We start from the raw sequence: 22,482 nt of genomic DNA on the forward strand, positions 1-22,482 counted from the left end.
GAGGAACTTTTTTAAGCACAGTGTTTTAATATTTTTTTTTTAAAGGAGGCTCTAAATTATAACTCGCAAAATCTTTTTCACAAAAAGGTTTTCTTCTTTCAGTCATTCCTTCAATAGAAAGCTGCAGTTTGCACTTTAATTGCCTATTGTAACAAAAGTACCCCAAAGACAAAAATTCCAAGGTGACTTGTAATCTATTTCTCATGGAATTTTGCCACTTGATTTCAGTCAGTACAATTTCAAATGTGGTTATTTTTCACATCACCCTCAAACACAAAGCCTAGTGTGTTTTTTAACAGTTGCTTCCCTAAAATCTTTTGTTTTGGCTTCTGCTTTCCCATAATGGACAAGCACTGAGAATGTGAACAGCTGTGATATCTGCAGCTTAGACTCCTTATTTCTTTTTGAGAGAAATTGTGCCCTTATTCTTATTTTATATCTATTTTTGGTGGGTTACTTGGTTTGTTGTTTTTTACTGTGATGAAATAACATAAAATTTATCATTCTGACTTTTCTTTTTAATTTTGTGATTTACTATTTACTTTAAATAATTTTTACAACTTCAAGAATAATGAGGAATAATACTTTTAATAGCTTCATTTTATAAATTGGAACTATATACTCCAAACTTTGTATTCATAAGAATATACAAATAAACTAATATATTCAAATTTGTATATGTAAGTTTGTATATGTTTAAAAAGCAACGGTCAGCTAGTCCTTATATGTAACTATCACTTAACATAAACCCTGATACGTGGTAGGTGGTTAATAAATGTTTGTAAATTAAACAAATAAACATATTGATACATTTTATCAAACATCTTTTTTTTTTTTTTTTGCTCTGTGTGTGTGTGTGTGTGTGTGTGCGTGTGTGTTTCTGGCCTCTTTTTTTTTTAGGTTTTTTTTTTTAAATTAGTTTCAGGTGTACAAAACAACATAATAGTTAGACATTTACACCCCTCACAAAGTGATAACACCCCTCCCAATCTGCTCCCCTTCTGACATCATATATAGCTGTTACTATTCAGCTGACTATATTCCCTATGCTATACTTTACATCCCATGACCATATAGCAGCGCTCTTCACAATAGCCAAGATATGGAAACAACCAAAATGCCCATCCATAGGTGATTAGATAACAAAACTGTGGTGCATTTACACAATGGAGTATTACTCTGCTATGAAAAAGAATGAAATCTTACCATCGGCAACAATATGGATGGACGAAGAGAATATTCTGGTAAGTGAAATATCACTCGAACTGTTTTTAAGTGTACAGTTCAGTGGTATTAAATACATTCACATTGTTATGGAACCATCACCACCGTCCATATCCACAACTTCATCTTCCGAAACTGAAACTCTGTAAGCATTCAACAATAACTCCCCACCCCGTAACACCCTGCACCTGGCAAACACCATTCTGCCTTCTGTCTGTATGAATTTGACAACTCTAGGAACTTCACATAAGTAGAATCATGTAATTTTTGTGCTTTTGTGCACGGGACAGATGATTAGTACACTTAGTGAGGTGATTGCATTGCAAGGTGTATAAATGTTGTGTCGCTATAATATACACCAGAAACAAATATAATATTGTATACCAACTGTAGTTAAATAAAAAATAAAAATAAAAAATTTAAGAAGAAAAATTGTAGCTTTAAATGTGGCATAGAGGTATTTCAAAGAGATTTCATGAATCCAGATTTCTTCCAACTCAGGGCTGATGTAAGCGGAATGACCAATAAGTAGTCTATCTGAATGTCTAGTAATTAAAATGATCTGCCCTTTTCTTACGAGAAGTAGTATAAATTAAATGCAAATCTGGCTATTTTCTCTTTTTGCAAAACAGAAAGGAAACTATGTCAGTTTCTAAAAAGATCATATGAAATAGAGACCTTATATCACCAATATTTTACAGAAAAAGAGACATTTGACCCCACTTACAGCCACTTACAGAACCCTAACAGACGACAGTCATCTTACAAACCATAACAGTCATCTTTCAAATTCAATTTAGGTTTTTATAGTTTCGGTTTTTTGTTTGTTTGTTTGCCACATGCATGAGATTTTCTGTTTCACACTGAAGTTCTCATGTCTTTCCTAAAGGAAAAATAGCTATTTTAGTAGCAACATGAGTAATCAGTAAGTCAGTAAGAACAATGGCAATCATGAAATCAAATGACTATCCACCAGACCCTAAACAAAATATGTTTTTACTATGGTTTCAAACACTAAGGAAGCAAGAATCTTTAGGCATTTTTTTTGTTACCTTTGAACTTATAAAACAACAGAGTAAACAGTATCACAAAGGTTGAACAAAGAAGCATTTTGTTTGCAGAACCTATCCAACTCAATTAGAATGAATTCTACCACCTGCTGCTGTGATGGAATGTGTTTTTTCTCAAAGACATCAAGTTTATAGGCCTTGAAAAAATCCTGAGGGCTATCATATAGCCAACACCAAAATGTGTGAAAAAAAAGTCCTTTAAGTACTTATACTTTTTGCTATTAACAAAACCCGTCTCAATAAACACATGTCAATTCATGAAATATTCATTCCTTGAACACTTTAAATGTACTCAGACCTACATTAAATTATGTAAAATATGTAGCTCTAGACAATATGGTTCCTATGAGAAGAAATCCCAGTCCACGGCCATAGAAAAATTTACCTGATGTTATGTGCCAGACACGTTACAAGCATGGTCCCATGTAATTTTGAAAATACTGTTTTCATCATAGGCATAAATAACCTCATTTGATGGTTGAGGAAACAGATGTTTAGAGATGTTATATAATTTTTCCAAGAAAACTTAGATTATTATTTAGAAATTTTCTTGGTGTTGATTGTAATTGGAAAATCCTTGAAGAACTATGTGGGTTTTTTTTTTAATCTATATTTTTCTGAGATCCTACATTTGAAAGGATATTTATTATGTTGTTGCAAGTTTACATAAATTTTAGTAAACTGAACGCCCATTTTTGCCCATCTCACATTATTATATTTTGTATAGTATTTAAAATGTGTATTATTATATATACTATATACACAACCGCTATATATACAATTTCTCATATATCTGTGAAATCACGGATGAGTAAAAATAGATAACATCAAACCAGAATAAGGGATATTTCCATACTGATAAATAAATATTCTCAATTATAAATGTTTACTTTAAAAGAATGACTCTGGGAAACATGTGTATGTGCATGTGTTTGGTACCTTTGGTTTTTTTACAGGCCTATAGAACATATATCCAGCCATGTTTGTTCTTTCCCTTGATGTGACATCAAAGGCTCCTAGAGAGAAAGATAAAGCCCCTGGAAACTAAGTAACTCCTCTGAACCATCCAGTTTCCTCAATACCTTGGCAATAGACTCTCCCACCAGAATCCTGAGTAGTTTACAATCTAGATGAAGGACACAAACTAATCACAATAGCAGGAGAGATAAGGTAGCATAAGATCTTTGCTCCCAGATGGTGTTCAAAGGAGATAATATTGTATTATGTTCAGACAGGATAGGAAGAGTCTACTGAGGACTTTTTGAGAAGGTACATTTTGAAAGAAATAATTGGCATAGCCTCATTGGGGTAAGAAGAGAGAGTATTTTATGTGTATTAAAATAAATGTAACTTGAAAAATAGGAAATTGAAAGACTGGAGGAGAAGAACAAATAGAATACCTGGACAAAAGGGTTTCTGTTAAGCTAGAAGACATGGATTAGTAAGACTAATATTCAGATTATGGATGGAGGCAATATAACCTTATTACTTTATTTAAGCAATTTTAAACTCTACAAAAATTATTTAATTTTTTTTCCAATAAAATAATTTCTGCATGTGCAAAAGAGTTAGAAAGGTAGGTTATAGTATCAAATGCTTTCAACTATGAATTTATGTTTAAAACAGCAAAGCTACCTATTATATTTAATGTTTGTGGATAGTTTTACTTTTGCCTAATATGTATATTAACAGTGATTACAAGCAAATACTGAGTAAATATATGATTATAAAACACTTTTGAAGAAAAATGTGCAGTTGTATAACTCCAAAAGCATGTTATAAGTATATTTTCTTATTTATTCCAAAGACTTCTCAAAGTTAACAAATAATAACAACAATAACAATAAAGAAGGCTCTGAAGTATTTAATATGCTGAATTAGAAATAATAGGTATGACAGGATTATTTTTAACAGGAGAAATGTTTTTAGTTGTAATTGTCTGGTTGAGTTGAAGACAATAAATGGAGACCATTTCACTTAAAAGTGGATATTCTTTCCTAACTCTGGCTATAAGACTGTGACAATTGGCATTTTCTCAGAAGAGGTCCAGGATTACAATTCAATGTATAAAGTACCTACAGGACAATTCTAAGTAAACTTGATGCACTGACTGAAGTTACCCAAGTTACTATACAAACTAAGCTTTTCTGAAACGAAAACAAAAGTCAATATCAATACCAATGGAAGCGAATATTTGTTTATATATTGATCTCCTGTGACTAGTGGTAAAATTAACACTGGACTAGACTGAGTAAAATTCATAAAAGAAGTTCAGGGAAATATCGCACACTCCATATTCCAAAGAGAAATGTAGGTGTTTAAATAGAGCTGTTTTTGTTTTTGTCTTTTTTTTTTTTAACCTCATCCCATTATTAGAAAATTTTATAAATGTATTTTTCAGGTCATGTTGCTTCATGGGCTTCTTGCTCAACAGACTGTGAGCCTACTTGGTGGAGGTGCCTGTTCCTCTCAAAATGTAATCCCGCAGACTCATAAATTTCACAGAACATTTATTTTAGTTTGCTCTCATTTCAGGAAATAAAAGGTACCAGAAAAGAGGCTTTCTGTGGTGGTTAGTTTCTTCTTTGACTTGCTTTGTTTCCATGTGGACCAGCCCAAGGTAGGTATATTATTTTCTGGAAACCAAATAGATCCATTTACACATATACATTCCACGCAGGTGCAGTGTCACTTATTAGGATTGATGCAAGGGTAGGGACTACCTCATACCTTGTAATGACTCTACATAAAAACATGACAAAATATGATATTTACCCCTCCCTCCGGGTCCATGGGACTTAATACAAAAATCCACACTTCTCTCCCTTGCTATATAAACACTCCTTGTCAGTGAGTAAAGAAGAAAATTAAATATTAAATAAAACTGATTAACTCTAAATTTGTCCAATATATGGCCTCATATTTAGTCACCTAAAAATAGTTTTTAAGAAACATGTGTAACGTGGCCATGAATCTAGAACTGCTAAATATATTCATTCACATGCCTTCTTGAAACAATCTAGGTAGGTTCCATCCATCTCTATAAAATTAATATAGTATGCAGAATTATTTCTCTTACAGAAGAAATAACAATGTATGATTTCATTTAATAAAGAATGAACTATATCCTTCATGGATGATTTCGGAACTTTTTGATACTTGTCTTCAACTTTGATTTTAAGGACCCAATGAAATGTTAAAAGCAACACGAGCTTCCATAAATATAATTCAACCAGCCTGTGATAACAAAGGTGGAGGGAGTATTTCAGACTCTTAGAAGTTGGTATGCTTGGCACACGCAAACTACTCTCATATCCTATGGCTATTAGGCATGGAAACTTTCTATGGAATATCCATTACTCATTCTCTCTGCTCTAAACACATAGCCTGTCAGAAAAATGGCAGGGAGGGGGAGCAGGGGAGCACGCGGAGGAAGCCAAACTTAAAAATCAGGAAAAGGCAGAGGCAAGTGAATTCACTGAAGATTTACACCTTGTTTTCAATGCTTTCTTTTCATGTAATTTTCCCTGACTTATTAAGTTAGCACATACACTAGAAGCGAGAAGGAAACACATGGGGAAAAACAGAAAACAGCAAAACAAAACAGTGCAAATCTCTGTGACTTGTACAATAGCTCTTACTGGGTTCTTGTGTTTGAGTAGCTGAATGAACTGTGGTCTGTTTTTCATTACTCTCCATCTGGAGCTGTTGCTCGCTTTGTTCAGCAATTTCTGGTCATTTTGGCCTGATGGTGACTGTTTTGTTTTATGTTGCCATATTATACAAAATGAAAGCTGCCGCAGCCACCACCCAAGAAAGAACAATCTTGAAAACGAGAGGTTATGTTAAAAGAGTTCCTCACGACCCCTTCCGGAATAGAGAGTGAGTGTGTTTATCTAGGCCTTCCTACTGTACATAGCTTAGAGGGCGTGGGTGGGATCCAGGATGGAACAAAACCCTTTTTTTTAAATGCTAAGATAGAGTAAGAGTCTAGAGTTGGGTTAATACACCAAGGTTAATTTTGATGCCTTTTCTTTTCAACTCTAAGGAGACTCTTGCATGAACTTTAACATACCCCACTAAACACTTGCTTGCCTATAATACGCTAAATGCTGAACAAGTTATAAAAAAAATGAATTCATATGATACTTTTAAAAACAAAATAAATCAACCCTGTCTTCATAATATTTGGTTTTAATTGCATAGCTTCAGTCTGGAGGCAAAGTTGCAAATGATTCAGAAGCAAGTGTCTCAGAGATGACCAAATCTAATTTGTGTTCTCTAATGACAGCCTCAATGCTCTTAATGATTTTGTTTGAGAAAGCCACCTCAAATGCCCTTTCCATTTCTTTCTTTCAGAAAGCAATGGTCAGGAAGAATTCAAATTTTGCCTATTATTTAAAAAAGCAAAGGTAACATTCTCTCCTAATGCATTGCTATTTATACCTGAATTTTTTTTAAAAAAAGACAAAGAAACTTATAGTCTTATGCTACTCAGGTTACACAAAAAATGACCAAAATATAAATACAAATACAATTGAAATCATCTCAATATTTTCAAGAGCTATTTGGCTTTTTCTTGTTTTTCTTGTGGGATTTTTTTTTTTTTTTTTTGCCTGAAAAGACAATAAAACAGATTTAGAGAAATGTAAAGTCGATAATAATCTATTGCCCATATTCATACCACCTCAACCCAAACATTCATTTTGTTTTGCTTAAAATTGTCAGTATTTCACGTGACAACAAACATGAGGTATTGTTGAGCATCATCCATGTATTAACTCATCTAATGATCATATCAGGCCCTTTTATTACTGTCATTTTATAGATGGAGAAACCAAGGCACCCAACAAAGTTGAGTAATTTACCCACAGGTCACCCAGCTACTGAGTGGAGAAGCAGTGTTCAAACCAGGTAGTCTGGCTCCACCACAGACATAACCATAGCAATACTGACTCTGAAATATTTACCTAGCTCCATATTTATTATACACATTATTTTACATTGTTCCATATTCATTTAACTTCCTATAATACACATTTTCATAGTCTGAAACGGTTTAGTCCTCATGAATATAATTGTAATGGCTATAGAGCAGTTATATATGCTCCATAGGCTAGAAGTGGGATGCTTTCTATATTTGCTCTAATATAGAAAATCAAAGAGTGCTAAGAGTACATGTGCATATATACACATTTAAAAAATATGTTGGAATACACTATTTGGGACAATATTCTCAGTGGAATTACTAATAGCAATTACTAACAGCAAAGTATGTCCTTTTTCCATACTGACTTTTTTTTTTAAAGCCTCTATAAATTTAGCCTTCTACTAATGAAAAAATGGATGCATCAGTTTCACAGAAACCAGAATTTGACGGCCTCCATGTTATAATGTTTGCTACATGAGTGGATATAAACTGTGACTGACAATTGCTTTAATTTGCATGTTTTCGATCTTTTACCTAACCCATCCTGAGGACACTATTCCTTCTCGTATGTATGTTTTTTTGTTTCCCTAACATATCTTCTCCCACTGGACCTGTAAATGGGAGGCCTCCTTGCTCCATTTCCATATGGTTTTCCTCCTACCTCAAATCTCCAATAGAGTCTCACATAAAATTTATAACCAATGAATCTTCATGTTTCACCATTGTCTACAGAACCCTGGTATCATTCCTCCTATTTCTCCACTAATGCCCCTGCATCAGTCACTTTTTCAAATGCCACTCCTGCTGATTTGATTCTTGACTATTTCACTTAATATTTAGATGGTTGTTTCAATGCCTGTCTTATCAGTTCCTTGAACTCCTCAGTGATGCTATGTTTTCTTCCCAACCTCAATACTTGCTCCCATGGTCATCATTAGCAACTGTGAATAATGTTCCATAAATGTAATTGCTGTAGCTTCCCAATGATACGTAGTTTCTACTTGTAACTATTTCAAGGGTCATTTTAATGAAAGAAATACTCTAAGTAAGACTCAGAGTCTTATTATTTTCCCCAAAATATTAAAGAGATTGTAGTACTTTTCCAATCACAACTGCTTTCATTTAGGATACCTCCCCTATGTGTTTGACCAAGGTGGTGATTCAGAGTCACTATTGTTATCTACAGGCTCCAAGTGTTGAGACCAGAAAAGACAACTGGAGGCTTTCAGTTTTGTGTAATGACCATGTGATCATACCACCTTCTTCACACTGCCCTCAAGGACTAACGGACTAACAGCTCTCTGCACTCCCATAAAGTCATCTTTAGCTGCCTTTCTATTAAATGATTTCTCCGTCTGGTTCCAGGATCCCTCCTTCCCTCCCTCCCTCCCTTCCTCACTCCCTCCCTATCTCCTTCCCTTCCTTTATCTCTTTCTTTCTTCCCTCCTTCAGCATTTATTATGTTTGAGACCTGTAGTCTCCAAACTACTTTTAAAATATTTTGGAGCAGCAAACCCAATATTTATATTTATTTGTCTAAAACCTATGTATTTGTATAATTTTCATTCTGATATATATATGTTATAAAACACACACAGAAAGTTGATATAAAAAACAAAGGAAGATATGGTCTAATATTTTCTACTAGAATCCCCAATAGACAGTCATGCATTTCCCTGCAACACCCCACTTTGAAGATGTTTCCTAGATTACACAAACCCTGTTTTCATTGAGTTTCAAAGTCTATATGGAGAGTGAAAGAGGGAGGGAGGGAGGGAGAGAGGGAGAGAGAGGGAGAGAGAGAGAGAGAGAGAGAGAGAGAGAGAGAGAGAGAGAGAGAGAGAGAGAGAGAGAGAGAGAGAGAGAGAGAGAATATTAAATAAGGAGTTAAAAGAAATTGTAGACAGGAGTGTTAGGAGTTCATGTAAGGTTACCTACAGTATCTGTCCATATCAGCATCCCCACTGTTGCGAGATGGATAATCGCTTATGGAAACTCTGATAACCCATTTCAGTTATATCCCTTACTCTTCAAGCCTCACAAGTACACAAGCGTACAGTTTTTCAGGTTCGCAATTTACACTTTTGTTATTCCAATGTTGTACCATAACAAAAGATATCGGCGTTCTTGAGCAAAACTTTGCATAGTGAAGGTTCCTTTCACATCGACCACTGCAATTATCAGACATGTAATGAGATCTACTGTGGTTTACTGGTGGAGTTTGTCTGTGAAGCATTTGTACTTCTGATTAGTGTTCAATCAATATTATTGACTGCATGAGTTGGGTGCCTGAATTTTCTCTGGTTGTTCTTATAGATATTTTTACCCAAAGACTTTGGAAATGGGTTGGGTTGCCTATAAGGAATAGATTTAGCATTGTAATGTTTCTAACATACCATATACTTCCCACAGGCCAAGAGTAAAGAGTATCCTGTAGTCATGGCCTAGCTTTGCTCTTGGATGTTCTCTAAGATTCAGTTTTCAGCTGCCCACCTTTATATAACCCACCACATTCCCCTTCTGTAGGTTACTTTTGGTGTTATTATCTATTTCCTTGATTTTAGTCACCATCTGTAGCTCTGAGCTTTCTTGTACCTTCCTCTTTGATATCTCTCACAAAGATGTCATGCCCAGACCTCTAATTCAGCACAACCAACACATAACCCATCAGCTCTCCACAAAACATACTACTACAATTTCTGGACTTCTTACCTCAGTAAATGACACAGCCACCTTCCACAATCATGAAAGGTCAACATGTTGGCTTTATTTTATATATCCCTTTCTTCCACCATTATAGAGAATATTCAATTCTACCTTTGAGAACATTCAAGATGACTCCATTTCCATTTCTCTAAAAATGCCTGGGTGACACTCCTCATTTCATCTTGCTCTATGGATTTCAAGTCTACATTGCTTTTTTCCTGTCTCTAATTTCTCCCCTTTGGAATTTGATTTTACTCCTTTGTAACAAAATAACTTTTCTAACACATAGACAGAATCATATTGTGTCTGCTCAAAAAACTACTAAGGGTTTCATACAAAATTAAGTTCAAAATATCCAGGATAACTTTTTTTAAGTCTGCAAAATTGACCCCTCCCTTTTTTCTACCACTATGCTTATCTGTGTATTTTTCTATTCCAGATACGTGGGTCTGATCAATTACATTCTGAAATTCTTTCTCCCAAACACCAACCATGCCCAAGCCCATCCATTCTGCCTTGGGTTTATAAACTTAATTCCTCAAAAGGAATTTCTATAGTGTTCTCCCACAGTATGTAGTGAGTACCCGTCTTATAGATATCTTTGTTATACTCTCACGTCGTATCTCAGGCCGATACACTGATCCTAATAATTTTATTAGGACTAGTTTCTTGTTTTTCTTGGTGGTTTCTTTTTCAACTAGAAATTGAACTATTAGATAACAGAAACCATGTCTTATTAGTTTTTATCTTGCAATACCTGAATACCTAGTACATTTGTAAGTTTATAAGAGATATGAAATGTTCTCTTTTAATTGCTGAATTAAATCTAAGTACCATTACCCAAATAGGCTAGAATGTATCTGCAATGTATAAGTATTCACTCCCAAAAGTTGTGTACATTATAATTGTACGTGCAATAAGGCAGTGTAGAATACTTCTCAACATCAGTATTATAAAAAAGACTGGCTTAGAAGAATAACAAATCATGTTACAAGAAGCATTCTCATTTTCCAGTAAGAACTGAGTCATATAAGAGAGATGATATAGATGCCACAAATCATTTAATGCAGCTCTTAAAAGAGTATAGGATTCTCAAACATGAAGAAATAAGAGTCACAAATATACTCAAAGAACTTCAGAAATAGTCTCCCCTCCAAAAAAAAAAAAAAAAAAAAAAAGCCTTAATAAGATACCAACTCTGAGAATTCTGAGATCCCATGAGGTGTTCATGGCTGAAGCTTAGACACAGTGGGCCCGTCAGTAAATTCATCCTAGTCAACCAATGTTGTTAATGCTTTAAAGAACAGATAAATTAAAATGTGTTTTGCATGGGAAAGTTCTCCCCAGAGTTTCTTAGTTTTATATAGGAAATCAATTTGCATCACTGATGATATCATTCAAATTAAACAACCCAAAGTTGTTAGGAGGTAATTTAGTTTTATGCTGAAGCAATTTGACACTTGTTCTAATGTGCGATTTTCATTTTGTTTGTTAATGAAAAAAATTAATGAGCAATGTTACTAGAAATACAACTCATCAGAGCCTCGGTGTTATTAAAGGGGTTTGCCGTAGAGTGTACAGTGTGACCCCTGGACACCGTGTGTGCTGGACCTCTGCCTGGGAGCAGCTAGCAATCGAACAGTATAGGTAAAAGAGCTCAGGGTACAGATGCTGTTACACATACCTTTGCACTGATTTGTGTTTTTGTCAAGAATTGCCTTTGTGGATACAATTTTTCCATACCTGAAAGAGAGAGAGAGAAAAATCCATGTTACTGTAGCCCATTGGAGAAACATCAAACACCTTCATGAACATGCGTGTACATACACATGGGCAGGAATGAACCAAGAAAACAAGCTGGGAACTCCCATTTCACACCTGGGTGATCTCTTTTCACCAGTTCTTCTCTATGACTCAAGAATGCACTTCCTTACACAATCACTGGGTTGAACCTTTAAAAATAAACCTGTCAGGCTGTCATAGGTGACTGAAGGCGGGATAGCATGTGATTGTGATCAAAGTAAATCACACTGTGGATTCATGAAAAAACGTATGGAGCTTGGTGCCAGGATGAACAGGGCTTGCATCCAGCTCTGATGCTTACCTTGTGTAACTAGAGAAGTTTAACATAACTTCTCCAAGCCAGTTTTTTTCATCTGTAAAATATGAGAATTGTAATAACCACCTTTCAGGATTTGGGAAAGGGTTAAATTGAAATTTTGACATTTCCTATCAGTGCTCCTAAGATAAATAGAAATGTATTTACTTTGCTACTAAAAATATATTATACTGTCATTTGAGGATAAGATCTGACTTTTGAGGATAAGATCTGACTTTTGTGTTCTCAATGCCTGCCACCAAAGGTGATAGAAGTTCAAAAAATGTTTTCTATAAATAAATAAATGATACAGATTATCCAATGGTACTTCATCTATAAGAAAGTTTCTACGATAAATAGCTATATACATCATAAATATGCCCATTTTTTTTATCACCTCTTGCACAAGACATAGTCTAGGTTTTGTTTTTAAAAGATGAGTAATATGGGGAATAAAACAATCTCTTAGAGCACATTTCCTGAGGTATAATGATGATGAGACTGAACAAGATGATCCTAAAACTCTGTTCTTTAGGATTCCATGAAGGATTCTTCCCAATTACCATAACAACATGGAGAAGTTATAACGCAAATTGAAGTGCCAAGTTTATTAACAACTCCCATTCTGTCAAAATTTCAGCTATTGTCACAAAATATTTGCCAAGTTTTCTTTAAATTCTGTGTTCCTAAATGTAAAAATATATGACAAATATTAAACATTCCACATATTAATGAACAAGGTTCCCTATTTCCAATATTTCTTTTACATTTGTAATCACCTTTTACTATATCATTAATTTTTCACAACATTTCAGAGGTCATTTATTAAAATTCTAGTGTCCATAAGGGCATAGTACCGGGAATGCCTCTGCCTCTGTCTTTTTCCATTGTTTTCACTAAAGATGGACGAGGGTCCTCTAGAAACTGATGGGATTAATGTCATTACGAAAGTGATACACCTGAAACCTTGAAAATCATGCCAACAGGAGCAGAGCTGTTGACAGGCTACAATAGAAACAGGACTATTTGAATGAAATTAGATGAAGTTGGTCTGGAACAATTCCCACCAGTCACCTAGTTACTCCTCCCTTGTTAAAGTCAGCCGGAACCGGGATGGAGCTGCCCAATACCGAACTGAGTCGATTTTTGGCAGCATAACCCTGATGTTTCAGCTATTTGCATCTGGGGTACCGCTCCCTTTCCTGCATCATTGTGACTATACCCCTACAGTTAACTAAATTAAAGATTGCTAAGGCTGAAAGTGTCTATAACTATTTTGTAGATGTAGATAGCATGGCCTAAAAGATCGGTAACGTGATCAAAATCATATAATCTGTGAAAGTTACATCAGGAAATTGAATACGGAATTCTCAAATTTGATGCGGTGCCTATTACATCATGCTGCCTCGAAACTAGGAAAGCCCCTACATGTGTCAAATCTTCTAGTTCAATCAAGCTTCATTTCTTTGGGAATCCAGGTATTATATTCCAGGGCACTGTAGTGTAGCAGTTAAAAGAATATACTGTGACGACTAGTTGTCATGGCTCAAATCACAATTCAGCTCTGATGCATTTGTTTGGCTAAATCTTATGTGTTCTTTGCAACATTTCATCATCTATAATAACATAAGATTATTTACTTAAATACTGATTTGCACTATTTATTTAAATTTATATACATCTGCTTAGAAATTTGTACAATGATGATAATAGTCTCTACCTCATAGTGTTGCTGTGAGGATTAAATGAGGTTTACCGAAAGTGTTGATAACTGGCTGACATAGAATAAATGTTCATTAAATATGAGCTCTTCTTGAAATTACACTCTTCCTATTACCTGCTACATAAAAATACCCTCAGTCTTTGGCCTTCTCTAAGGTAGATAAGAAATGAAAGGGGGTAAAGTTTCCATGCAAAATGACAGCTTAAAACATTACTACTTAGACGGTCAAAATCTTTCACTAAGAAATTTGGCAGGTAAAGTTATTTGCTAAAAGTATAATTTGGATTTACAGTTTATATGATTATTTTTAAAGTTAAAGATTTCATTAACTATGTTCTCACCACACATAATCACACAAATATCCATAGGATTAGAGGGTTTTTTATTTTTTTGGTTGGTTTTAGTCCTACTGAAACGGCTGCTACCACATGCCTGATATCATACAACTTTACTCTCTCCAAAATTCCTCCTCTCTCCACCTACACCATCCCTATCAGATGCATACAGCCTCTTTCAAGCTCTAATTCACCCCAAGACCGTCTCTCTTAAGAAAGTAACCAGTAAAATCATATCATTTTTGAACAGTCTCTTCACTCAACAATGGTTCAAGGCACCAGAATCATACCCGTTAACTATAATAATGTTTGCTAGATTTTGGCTACTCAGGCAGGTAAACATTTGCAAAATTACGTGTATTTTACAGTATTAGACAAAAAGGGAGAAGAAAGGGAACGTTTGTTGGAGCTTTTTATCCCCTCACAAAGCACCATTAATGTAGTATAGGAGAAGTAAAAACCAGAGGGGAAAAAAAATAATTTAGAAATTTATAACCATCTGACATCAGACATACAAACTGTTAGGACAAAAACCCTTCTCAATAGGTTGCTAAAGCTATTCCTGAATTTTTAATATAAGTACCTTCTAAATTAAAATTTAGCTCTGTCTTTTAAAAAGGAAATTAGAAATTGCCACATCTCATAGTGAGTTAAATTTCATGATGAAACTTTTAAGCTGTAGTGTGCATACTGTCTTACTATATAAATACTATAAAGATGTCTTTTCCTTCATTAAATGCAGGACAAATAAAACATGGTTATCAATTTTTTACAGCCAAAAAAAAAAAATGAAATGCTTTCTTGTGGAAAGCATTTGTGGATATTTAAGCAAGCAACTTTTTTCCACTAAAAAAAAGAATTTTATTTCCCAGAAAATATTACAATACTACTATAAATGGAAAATCAAAGAGACACACACACACACACACACACACACACACACACACACACACACTCATGCCAAAAAAGCAAATTGTGCTATTTTTTGATTTCCCTATTCCTAATTACAATCTAGGCGAGAATTTCCAATAGTACGGAATCACAAAACAATGCAACGCAACTTCGAGTACTTGACTTATCCTCTTACTCTGATTGGAGGTATAGGAATTTCATTCCTTGGCTCAGGTACAACATTCCGCATTAACAATTATTTCGCAAAGCTAGAATATGCTTTAAACAACAAAAGAAGGTATTTAATGGACCATTGGTTTGAACTCATGTCTGAACTCACGATGACAAACAGGTACTTTCTGCATGACTGGTGCTGTATTTTCCATGCTCTTCAAACTCAACAACTGATGTAGGTAAATAAAGTTTAGACTTTATTTTTTTAACAACTCAAACCATGATAAACACAAAAAACACCAATATAATATACCTGTGAAGAACTATATTAAATCTCTCTTCTTAATGTTTTGTCAAAGTGTGTATATATGTAAACCATGTTTCCCCAAAAATGAGACCTTACCGGACAATCAGCTTTAATGTGTCTTTTGGAGCAAAAATTAATATAAGACCCGGTCTTATTTTACTATAAGACCGGGTCTTATATAATACAATATAATATAAGATCAGGTCTTATATTAATTTTTGCTCCAAAAGTCGCATTAGAGCTGACTGTCTGATAAGGTCTTATTCTCGGGGAAACAGGGTGTATATATATATATTTATATATATATATATATATATATATGCACGTATATGTGTGTATATATGTATATATGTATATATACATAATATATATGTGTGTATATATATACGTATATATGTATATATATATATATATTTTTTACTCTAGTCTATATAGTAATTATATATATACATACTATAAAGACTAGAGTAAAAAAATAGTCTATATACGTACTATATAGACTAGAGTAAAAATTACTACACAGATTAAAGACACATTTTTACACACTCCAAAAAATATATATATTTCTGAGGTAAAAGATATTCCTAAAGTTGAATTATCTCACTTGTTTACTCTACCTCTTCTTAGAGTTTAGATCAAGACCTTAAGTGTTCGTAAAGTTTTTCTTTATGCCATCCATGACTAGAAAGCAAAATCTGATATTAGAAAAAAATATGTATGACCAAATTACTGAATGATGCCTTGAAATAGATACTTAAGCACTGGTTCCAGGTGCCTCCTGGCTCCAGAAGCTTTCAGACAAATACAATTCACTTTTTTATGCTTTCATATTCTACAGCTAGAAGAGATAAAATATCCACAGTCAACTTCATTGGGGGTTTCAACTTCTTGGGGGAAACAAATAAATGAACACATTTTATACCTTCTTTCTATCTGGGCATTTAGTACCTTACGTAGCCAATAGAAGAAATACTTAATACCAGAATTGCTAGGACACTTTTTAACATAAAAATATGCAACTTCTCGTCACATCTACATATTCACCAACTATCCTGAATGCCCATACAGTATCTGAATATGACCAGGTGACAAATAACATTTTATTTATATTCTAAGAATACTCTGTAAAACAGTAGCCAATCTATAATAACTATATATATATATATATATATATATATATATATATATATATAATAACTTATTATATTTTGAGTTTTCATTAACAGAGTTTTATAAATTCATGTGTTGTTTATCTACTCTTTAAGATATTTTTACCCTAGCTTGTCAATACAAGTTTTACTTTACACTTTTTAAAGAAATAGTCAATTCTTTCTGGCAGTTATTCTTATCTTATATAACATCTGAGTCAAACTATATTTGTTGATACACATGATTCTTCCACATACAAGCCTAATTTAAACTAATGGCATCTTTTATTTTCCAAAGTTAAAGAGAAAATAGAGCTATTATGGGTCTACTCTTCATGAATTATGAACACATCAAATTGATAGGACCTTTCTATACAGAATTTATTTTTAAATTCCTTTGCTGAATCACCAACTGTGTAGATTAATTCAAAAAAATACAGGCAATGACTGAAAATAGAGTCTCCGCAGTCAATTAACTCCCAGCTAACACATTACTCACATGCCTTCTATATTGATAACAGACTCGAAAAAGGTATTATATTTATTTAACAGACACAACAGTATCCTTTTAGAAAATGTGGGTTTTTCTGCCTTCTTCTAGATGGCTCATTCATTCTTTGGCATTTGGAAATGATAAGTGAAGGCCAAATAAAATAGTTCTTCTAGGTACACTGAGCCTAAGGACTGTCAGTTTATGACGGTGACACTGGTATCTTCCAGCTGCCCTTTCTCTTTCTAAATAATATGGGTCCTTCAAGAGTAACCTGCATGTTCTGACTTCCATATCCACCACTTACTTCTCCCAAAGCTGAATGGCTGTTGTGCTCACAGTCTACATAAAATTGCCTAGCATGTATTATTATTATTATTTATTATTATTATTATTACTGCTATTCTTATTGTTTTACTGTTTTATGATATTGTCTGTTTTTTTCCCATGAGATTGTCTCTTCAACCAGACCTTGAGTTTTCAGGGGTCCAGATAATCTTTTGTACTTTTTAAATCATCTTCAAAATATCCAGTATAGAGCTTGATACATAGTAAACTTCTTTGAAAATCTGTTGATTTTTAACTAATTTTTATGGACCTGAAAACTTTTCTAGTTCAGAAATACCTACTAATGATTGGACTACATTTATACATATTGGACTACATTTATACATTGTGTGTGTGTGTGTGTGTGTATATATATATATATACACATATGTATATATATTTTATATTATTGAGCACCTGCTATGTGCCAGTGAATACACAGGGCACATTAGACATTTTATTCCAAATTCTCACAACTACCTAATAAGCTAATATCATCATTCTCATTTTTTAAGATGAAAAATTAAAGTTAGATTATATTGACCTTCTTCCTCAAATTGACAGCTATTGGTTATATTGCTTATATTTAAACTAGGGTGCATTTAGCTACAAAATACCTCCTCTTTCCTTGATATCACACTGTCCTTAATGCATAGTGAACAAGCCTGCATCGAAGTCAGTTCTCTGGCCAGTCATGGGCCACAGAAAATATCTTGAAGTCTACTGTAGATGTTGGACGTAATTAGTCCCCTAAATGGCATTTTTTTTGTTTGTTTTTTTGTTTTTTAATGAACACCATTTATTGGAAATAGTGTAGCTGGACATTCCTGATTGATTGTTAGAACTCACTTGCAAAGAAACGTATTCCTCAAAGAAGCTTATGACTGCACAATGTGTACCACATTCCAGTACGTGTACGAATCTAACATCAACTGAAAGCATAACAGAAACCATAGTTTGGCAGCAGAATTTATATTTGCTGTTTGGGGAAGACATAAAACCTCCAGATTCTGAAAATCCTGACATCATCAATTGCTTGATAGTATTAACAGAAAACTGCATCAATGAGCAGCACATGTGATCATTTTGAAGGCCATATTTCAGTAGAGAACGCTCTTAGTTTCCACTGCATCCCCCAGTACCAAGGCACATAATCAAGTTCTCAAGAAAGTTTTGCGGTGGTGCTGTTGCTATTAAAGTAGTGGTTCCCAATCAGGACATGGGTTACTTAGCTTCATTCTAATTTGCTCACAGATTTTCTTCATCATTACACTTTTCCTCCTGACCCCAGCTCAACTCACAGTTTCTCTCTTCCCCAAGCAGTTCATTTTAATTCTGGTTATAATCCCACAGGGCACTGAGCATATTTCTGTTAGAGAGTGTGTTGTATCACCAATTGTATTAATGATTAAAATGCATTATTTTATCAATGCTGTCTTGCAGTGTACTACACTGTACCGTTTCCTATCCTAATATTGAGGATGAGTTCTTCAAAGGTAGGGCGTCAGCCTTATTTATTTTATATCTCTGGCCTTACACACAGGGCTCACTCAATAAATGTGTGTTGGATGAATGGATAAATGAGTGAATGTTGTACGCATATATCACACCCTCATCAGACAAGACAAACAGGATAGCAAAGAGAGTCAAGTATACCTACACACAGATATATCTCCCACTTTGCAAAGTGCATATCCTCCTGATAATGATACATCACTTTTTATATCGTATGTTGAGCACATTCTCTTCATTTCATTCAAAACGAGAGTGAGTTTAAAAAAAAGAAAAATCACTCAAGAGCCAAACTAAGAAAGTTTTAAAGTCCTTATTGTAAAATTCTTATCGCATTATATTATTTTAAATTTACAAAGACACGCAAGGAAAAAATATTGACATAAAATATCAAATAAGGATTTTCATACATAGCAGCTGCTCCAAACTTTGTAATGAAAGCACAGTTTTTACTATCGGTATGAGGAAGTGACTAATGCAAAGAACTCAGTGACATATTTCCCAGGGAGAGTTGTCTGTAAAAGAACGATAGTCGTGAGCTGTCTATGGAATCTTTCTAAGCTTCATAACATTTAAAAATGCATTTCTGTGATTAAGTAATATAAGAATGCCACTGCTTCATTTAAAAGAATTAGAATTTACAATAGGAAATCTTGAAAGAAAGTATAGCATAGAATGAAGTTGTCCACTGAAGCTAATTTTAATTTTTCAAAAGCTAACATACACAAAAAGCAGGAAAAAATAAAAATCAAGGCCAATTTTAATTCAAATTAATCTTCCTCATCTTAGTTCCCAAAATCGTGTAAAACAGGTACCCATATAGATGGGAACACAGACATTTTTGTCAGCTCATCGATCTCTTTGCATTAAATTTTAAGAAGTATTTTGGATAAAAGTGCTCTGTGTCACCCCAAAAAATTCAGTCTTTGTGGAACTCTAGCCGGAAGCCCAATATATATTCAAATAATCCATGTTAACATAAATCAATGGTGCAGTTCAATTAACTATGTGAAGATTATTTGCTTTATAGATTTTCTGTATTACTCATAGTACTTTTAAAATTATATGTAAAATGTGCATACTAGCTACCACACTAGATAAGTTAGCAGAGAATAAAATACTGTATTTTAAGAATTCTAGTTTAATAATAAACTTATAGTAAATAGTCAGAAACTATAATTGTTGGGATGATGCTCAATCTTTTAATTACCTAATGGTCAGAAAATTCAGGCTGATGTTATAGATTCTAAAAAACAATAACGGAAGTGAGAGATGGCAAAATTCATGCAATGCTATCTCAACTCAAAATCAGTGACTTCTGGTTCATTTGTCTTAACCCTTCCCACTATTACTGCAAGTATACACAAATACACACCCTTGAGTGCATTTCTTTCATTCCACTGGGGAAAATGTTTTGCATGACAAACGAGACACCTATCACACATTTTCAGTCTGTACCATTTGGAAAGGTCAGAGGCTAAAGGGAAAATGAAAAAAAAATTCAGCTGCTCCCCACATGCAGGGAAGATTTTCACGTCTTCTTACGGATTCTTTTTACCTGATCAACTGTTATTTAATAAAACTTCAATATATGGTCTCTAACTTCCACTACAAAGTCCCTTATGATGCTCTCAGTGTAACATAATATCTATACTATCACAACCCACTCTCATTTCCATAATTTTTTGAAATACCTGTGACTATTAATCTTGTATTTAAACACAGATCATGTCCCATCAAACTTAAGGGCATAGTCCATGGTTTACATGTATTTATGGTGCCAAAAGTATGTATACCTAGTAGAAACACAGTAAACATTTGATGATGCAGTAATGTTCCTCCAGGAAAGATAAAACCATCTGTTCTTAACTGCAGTACAAATAAGAAAAAGAGAAACTTATTAAAGTTAATCACTTATTGACAGATGCATGTGCTTGATTAATTATTCTTATGATTTGATGTATTCACCCGTATCTTAAGAGTCCGTTACAGACACTATTTATATCAAAATTAACTCTTCATTAGCACTACATTATATGTATAATGTTACTCAACTGGGTTGCATTATCATCTCAGTAAAAAAATCCAAGAATACTTTTGTGTTAATAGTCCTTTGGCCCTCCACAATACTTTATATAATTTACTTTTACTATATCAGCCAGGAAGGATAATAAACACAGCTTCTCTTCCTAGTCTCTATTCTCATCATTCCCCAATATGGTCCCCCAAATCCAACCAAAGTTTATTACTGGAACTTTCTAGAATGTTCCCTGCTAGACTACAATTCCGTAAGCCAAGAATTTTCTCTTTCCTCCTGCCTCACAACTTCCTTTGCCTAATATCAGTTTGATTGTCTCCTCTAGAAAGATTTTGCTCATCATATTTCTTTTAGCTGAATTAGGAGCATCTCCTCTCACAAGGGGCTCAGGAGTACCTCCGGCATAGCACTGTCCCCGCTGGATGATAACCACAGGTTTATTTCTGACAGTTACTTGCGAACAGAACTGCCTTCCTTGTTTGTATCATACAGCCATGATAGAGAACACAACAGAGAATACATGTTCCAAAAAAGCTGTTGAATAGACAATGATAAGGATGTTAATAATCCCTATGTAAATAATTAACCTAAAAGAAAACGTAAACTTGAAACTTTTTTCTTAGACCCACAACCTATAAAATTACTAGAGAAGCTGTTTCTTTTTCTTTGTATTAAAAACAACAACCCGAATAACCAACAATAATAAAATGAATAAATATATTGGGTTTATTCAAATACTATACACAATGGGAATTCACCTACAGATAAAATGTAATACAGTACATTCTGCTCAGGAGGTGGCTTCTGTTCACTTGTCTTAAAGTTAACCACTGGGAAACCAAAGTACAAGCTGATATGTTTAGATGGTGTGTACTTTTCATGTTCCATAGGAACATAATTGGTTTACTTTCCTTCATATTAAAATACAATGAAGGATACATTTTATGCCCCATAAAATTGAAATTCTATTAACTACCTTCAGCCTGAGTGCTGATTTTTAAAAAATTGATTATTTTTTCAATTATAGATGGAATATAGGTCATAAAGTCAGATTTGAAAAATTTAGAAAAAAATTAGAAAAAAAATATTATCTCACCACACAAATACTTGCTAAGTCGGTTAATCTCTTTTTCAAAATAGTACTTTTCTTGTTTGTGTGGTTCACATAATCATACCACTTATATAATTTTGCATCTAGCATGAACACTTTTAAGAACTTTCTACATGACTTTGAAGTATAAGCAACACAAAAATCAGTGTAGATAACGTTAAAGTTCTTTCAGTACTATTAAAAAATGTTAATAGTGTTAGGAAGCTATTAAGAAAAGCGTCTGGCATGGAAAAAGTAGTGGTCATTATTTGGTGGTTTAATATTTACACACTTACAAAGGAATATTTATTATTATTTAATGAATAACTCATAATTAAATAATTACCTTATTTTTTGTAAATAGATACAACTCCCAAAGAATGGCTCAGGAATGTAAAGGTGACAGCTCATTTACTGCA

At 33.8% G+C, this 22,482-nt stretch overlaps 1 protein-coding gene across 11 annotated transcripts in view; it reads right to left on the minus strand.

Moving 5' to 3' along the window:
• The window catches only part of RBMS3 (RNA binding motif single stranded interacting protein 3), a 648,742-nt gene that overhangs the window by 443,349 nt on the left and 182,911 nt on the right, over positions 1–22,482 (minus strand). For all 11 annotated transcript variants that reach the window (XM_033132638.1, XM_033132634.1, XM_033132632.1 and 8 more), the window contains exon 3: positions 11,615–11,673. In XM_033132638.1, the coding sequence (XP_032988529.1) occupies positions 11,615–11,673 (59 nt within the window). The remainder of the gene's footprint in view (positions 1–11,614; positions 11,674–22,482) is intronic.

The sequence above is a fragment of the Rhinolophus ferrumequinum genome, chromosome 17 (assembly GCF_004115265.2).
Source record: "Rhinolophus ferrumequinum isolate MPI-CBG mRhiFer1 chromosome 17, mRhiFer1_v1.p, whole genome shotgun sequence".
Classification (NCBI taxonomy): domain Eukaryota; kingdom Metazoa; phylum Chordata; class Mammalia; order Chiroptera; family Rhinolophidae; genus Rhinolophus; species Rhinolophus ferrumequinum.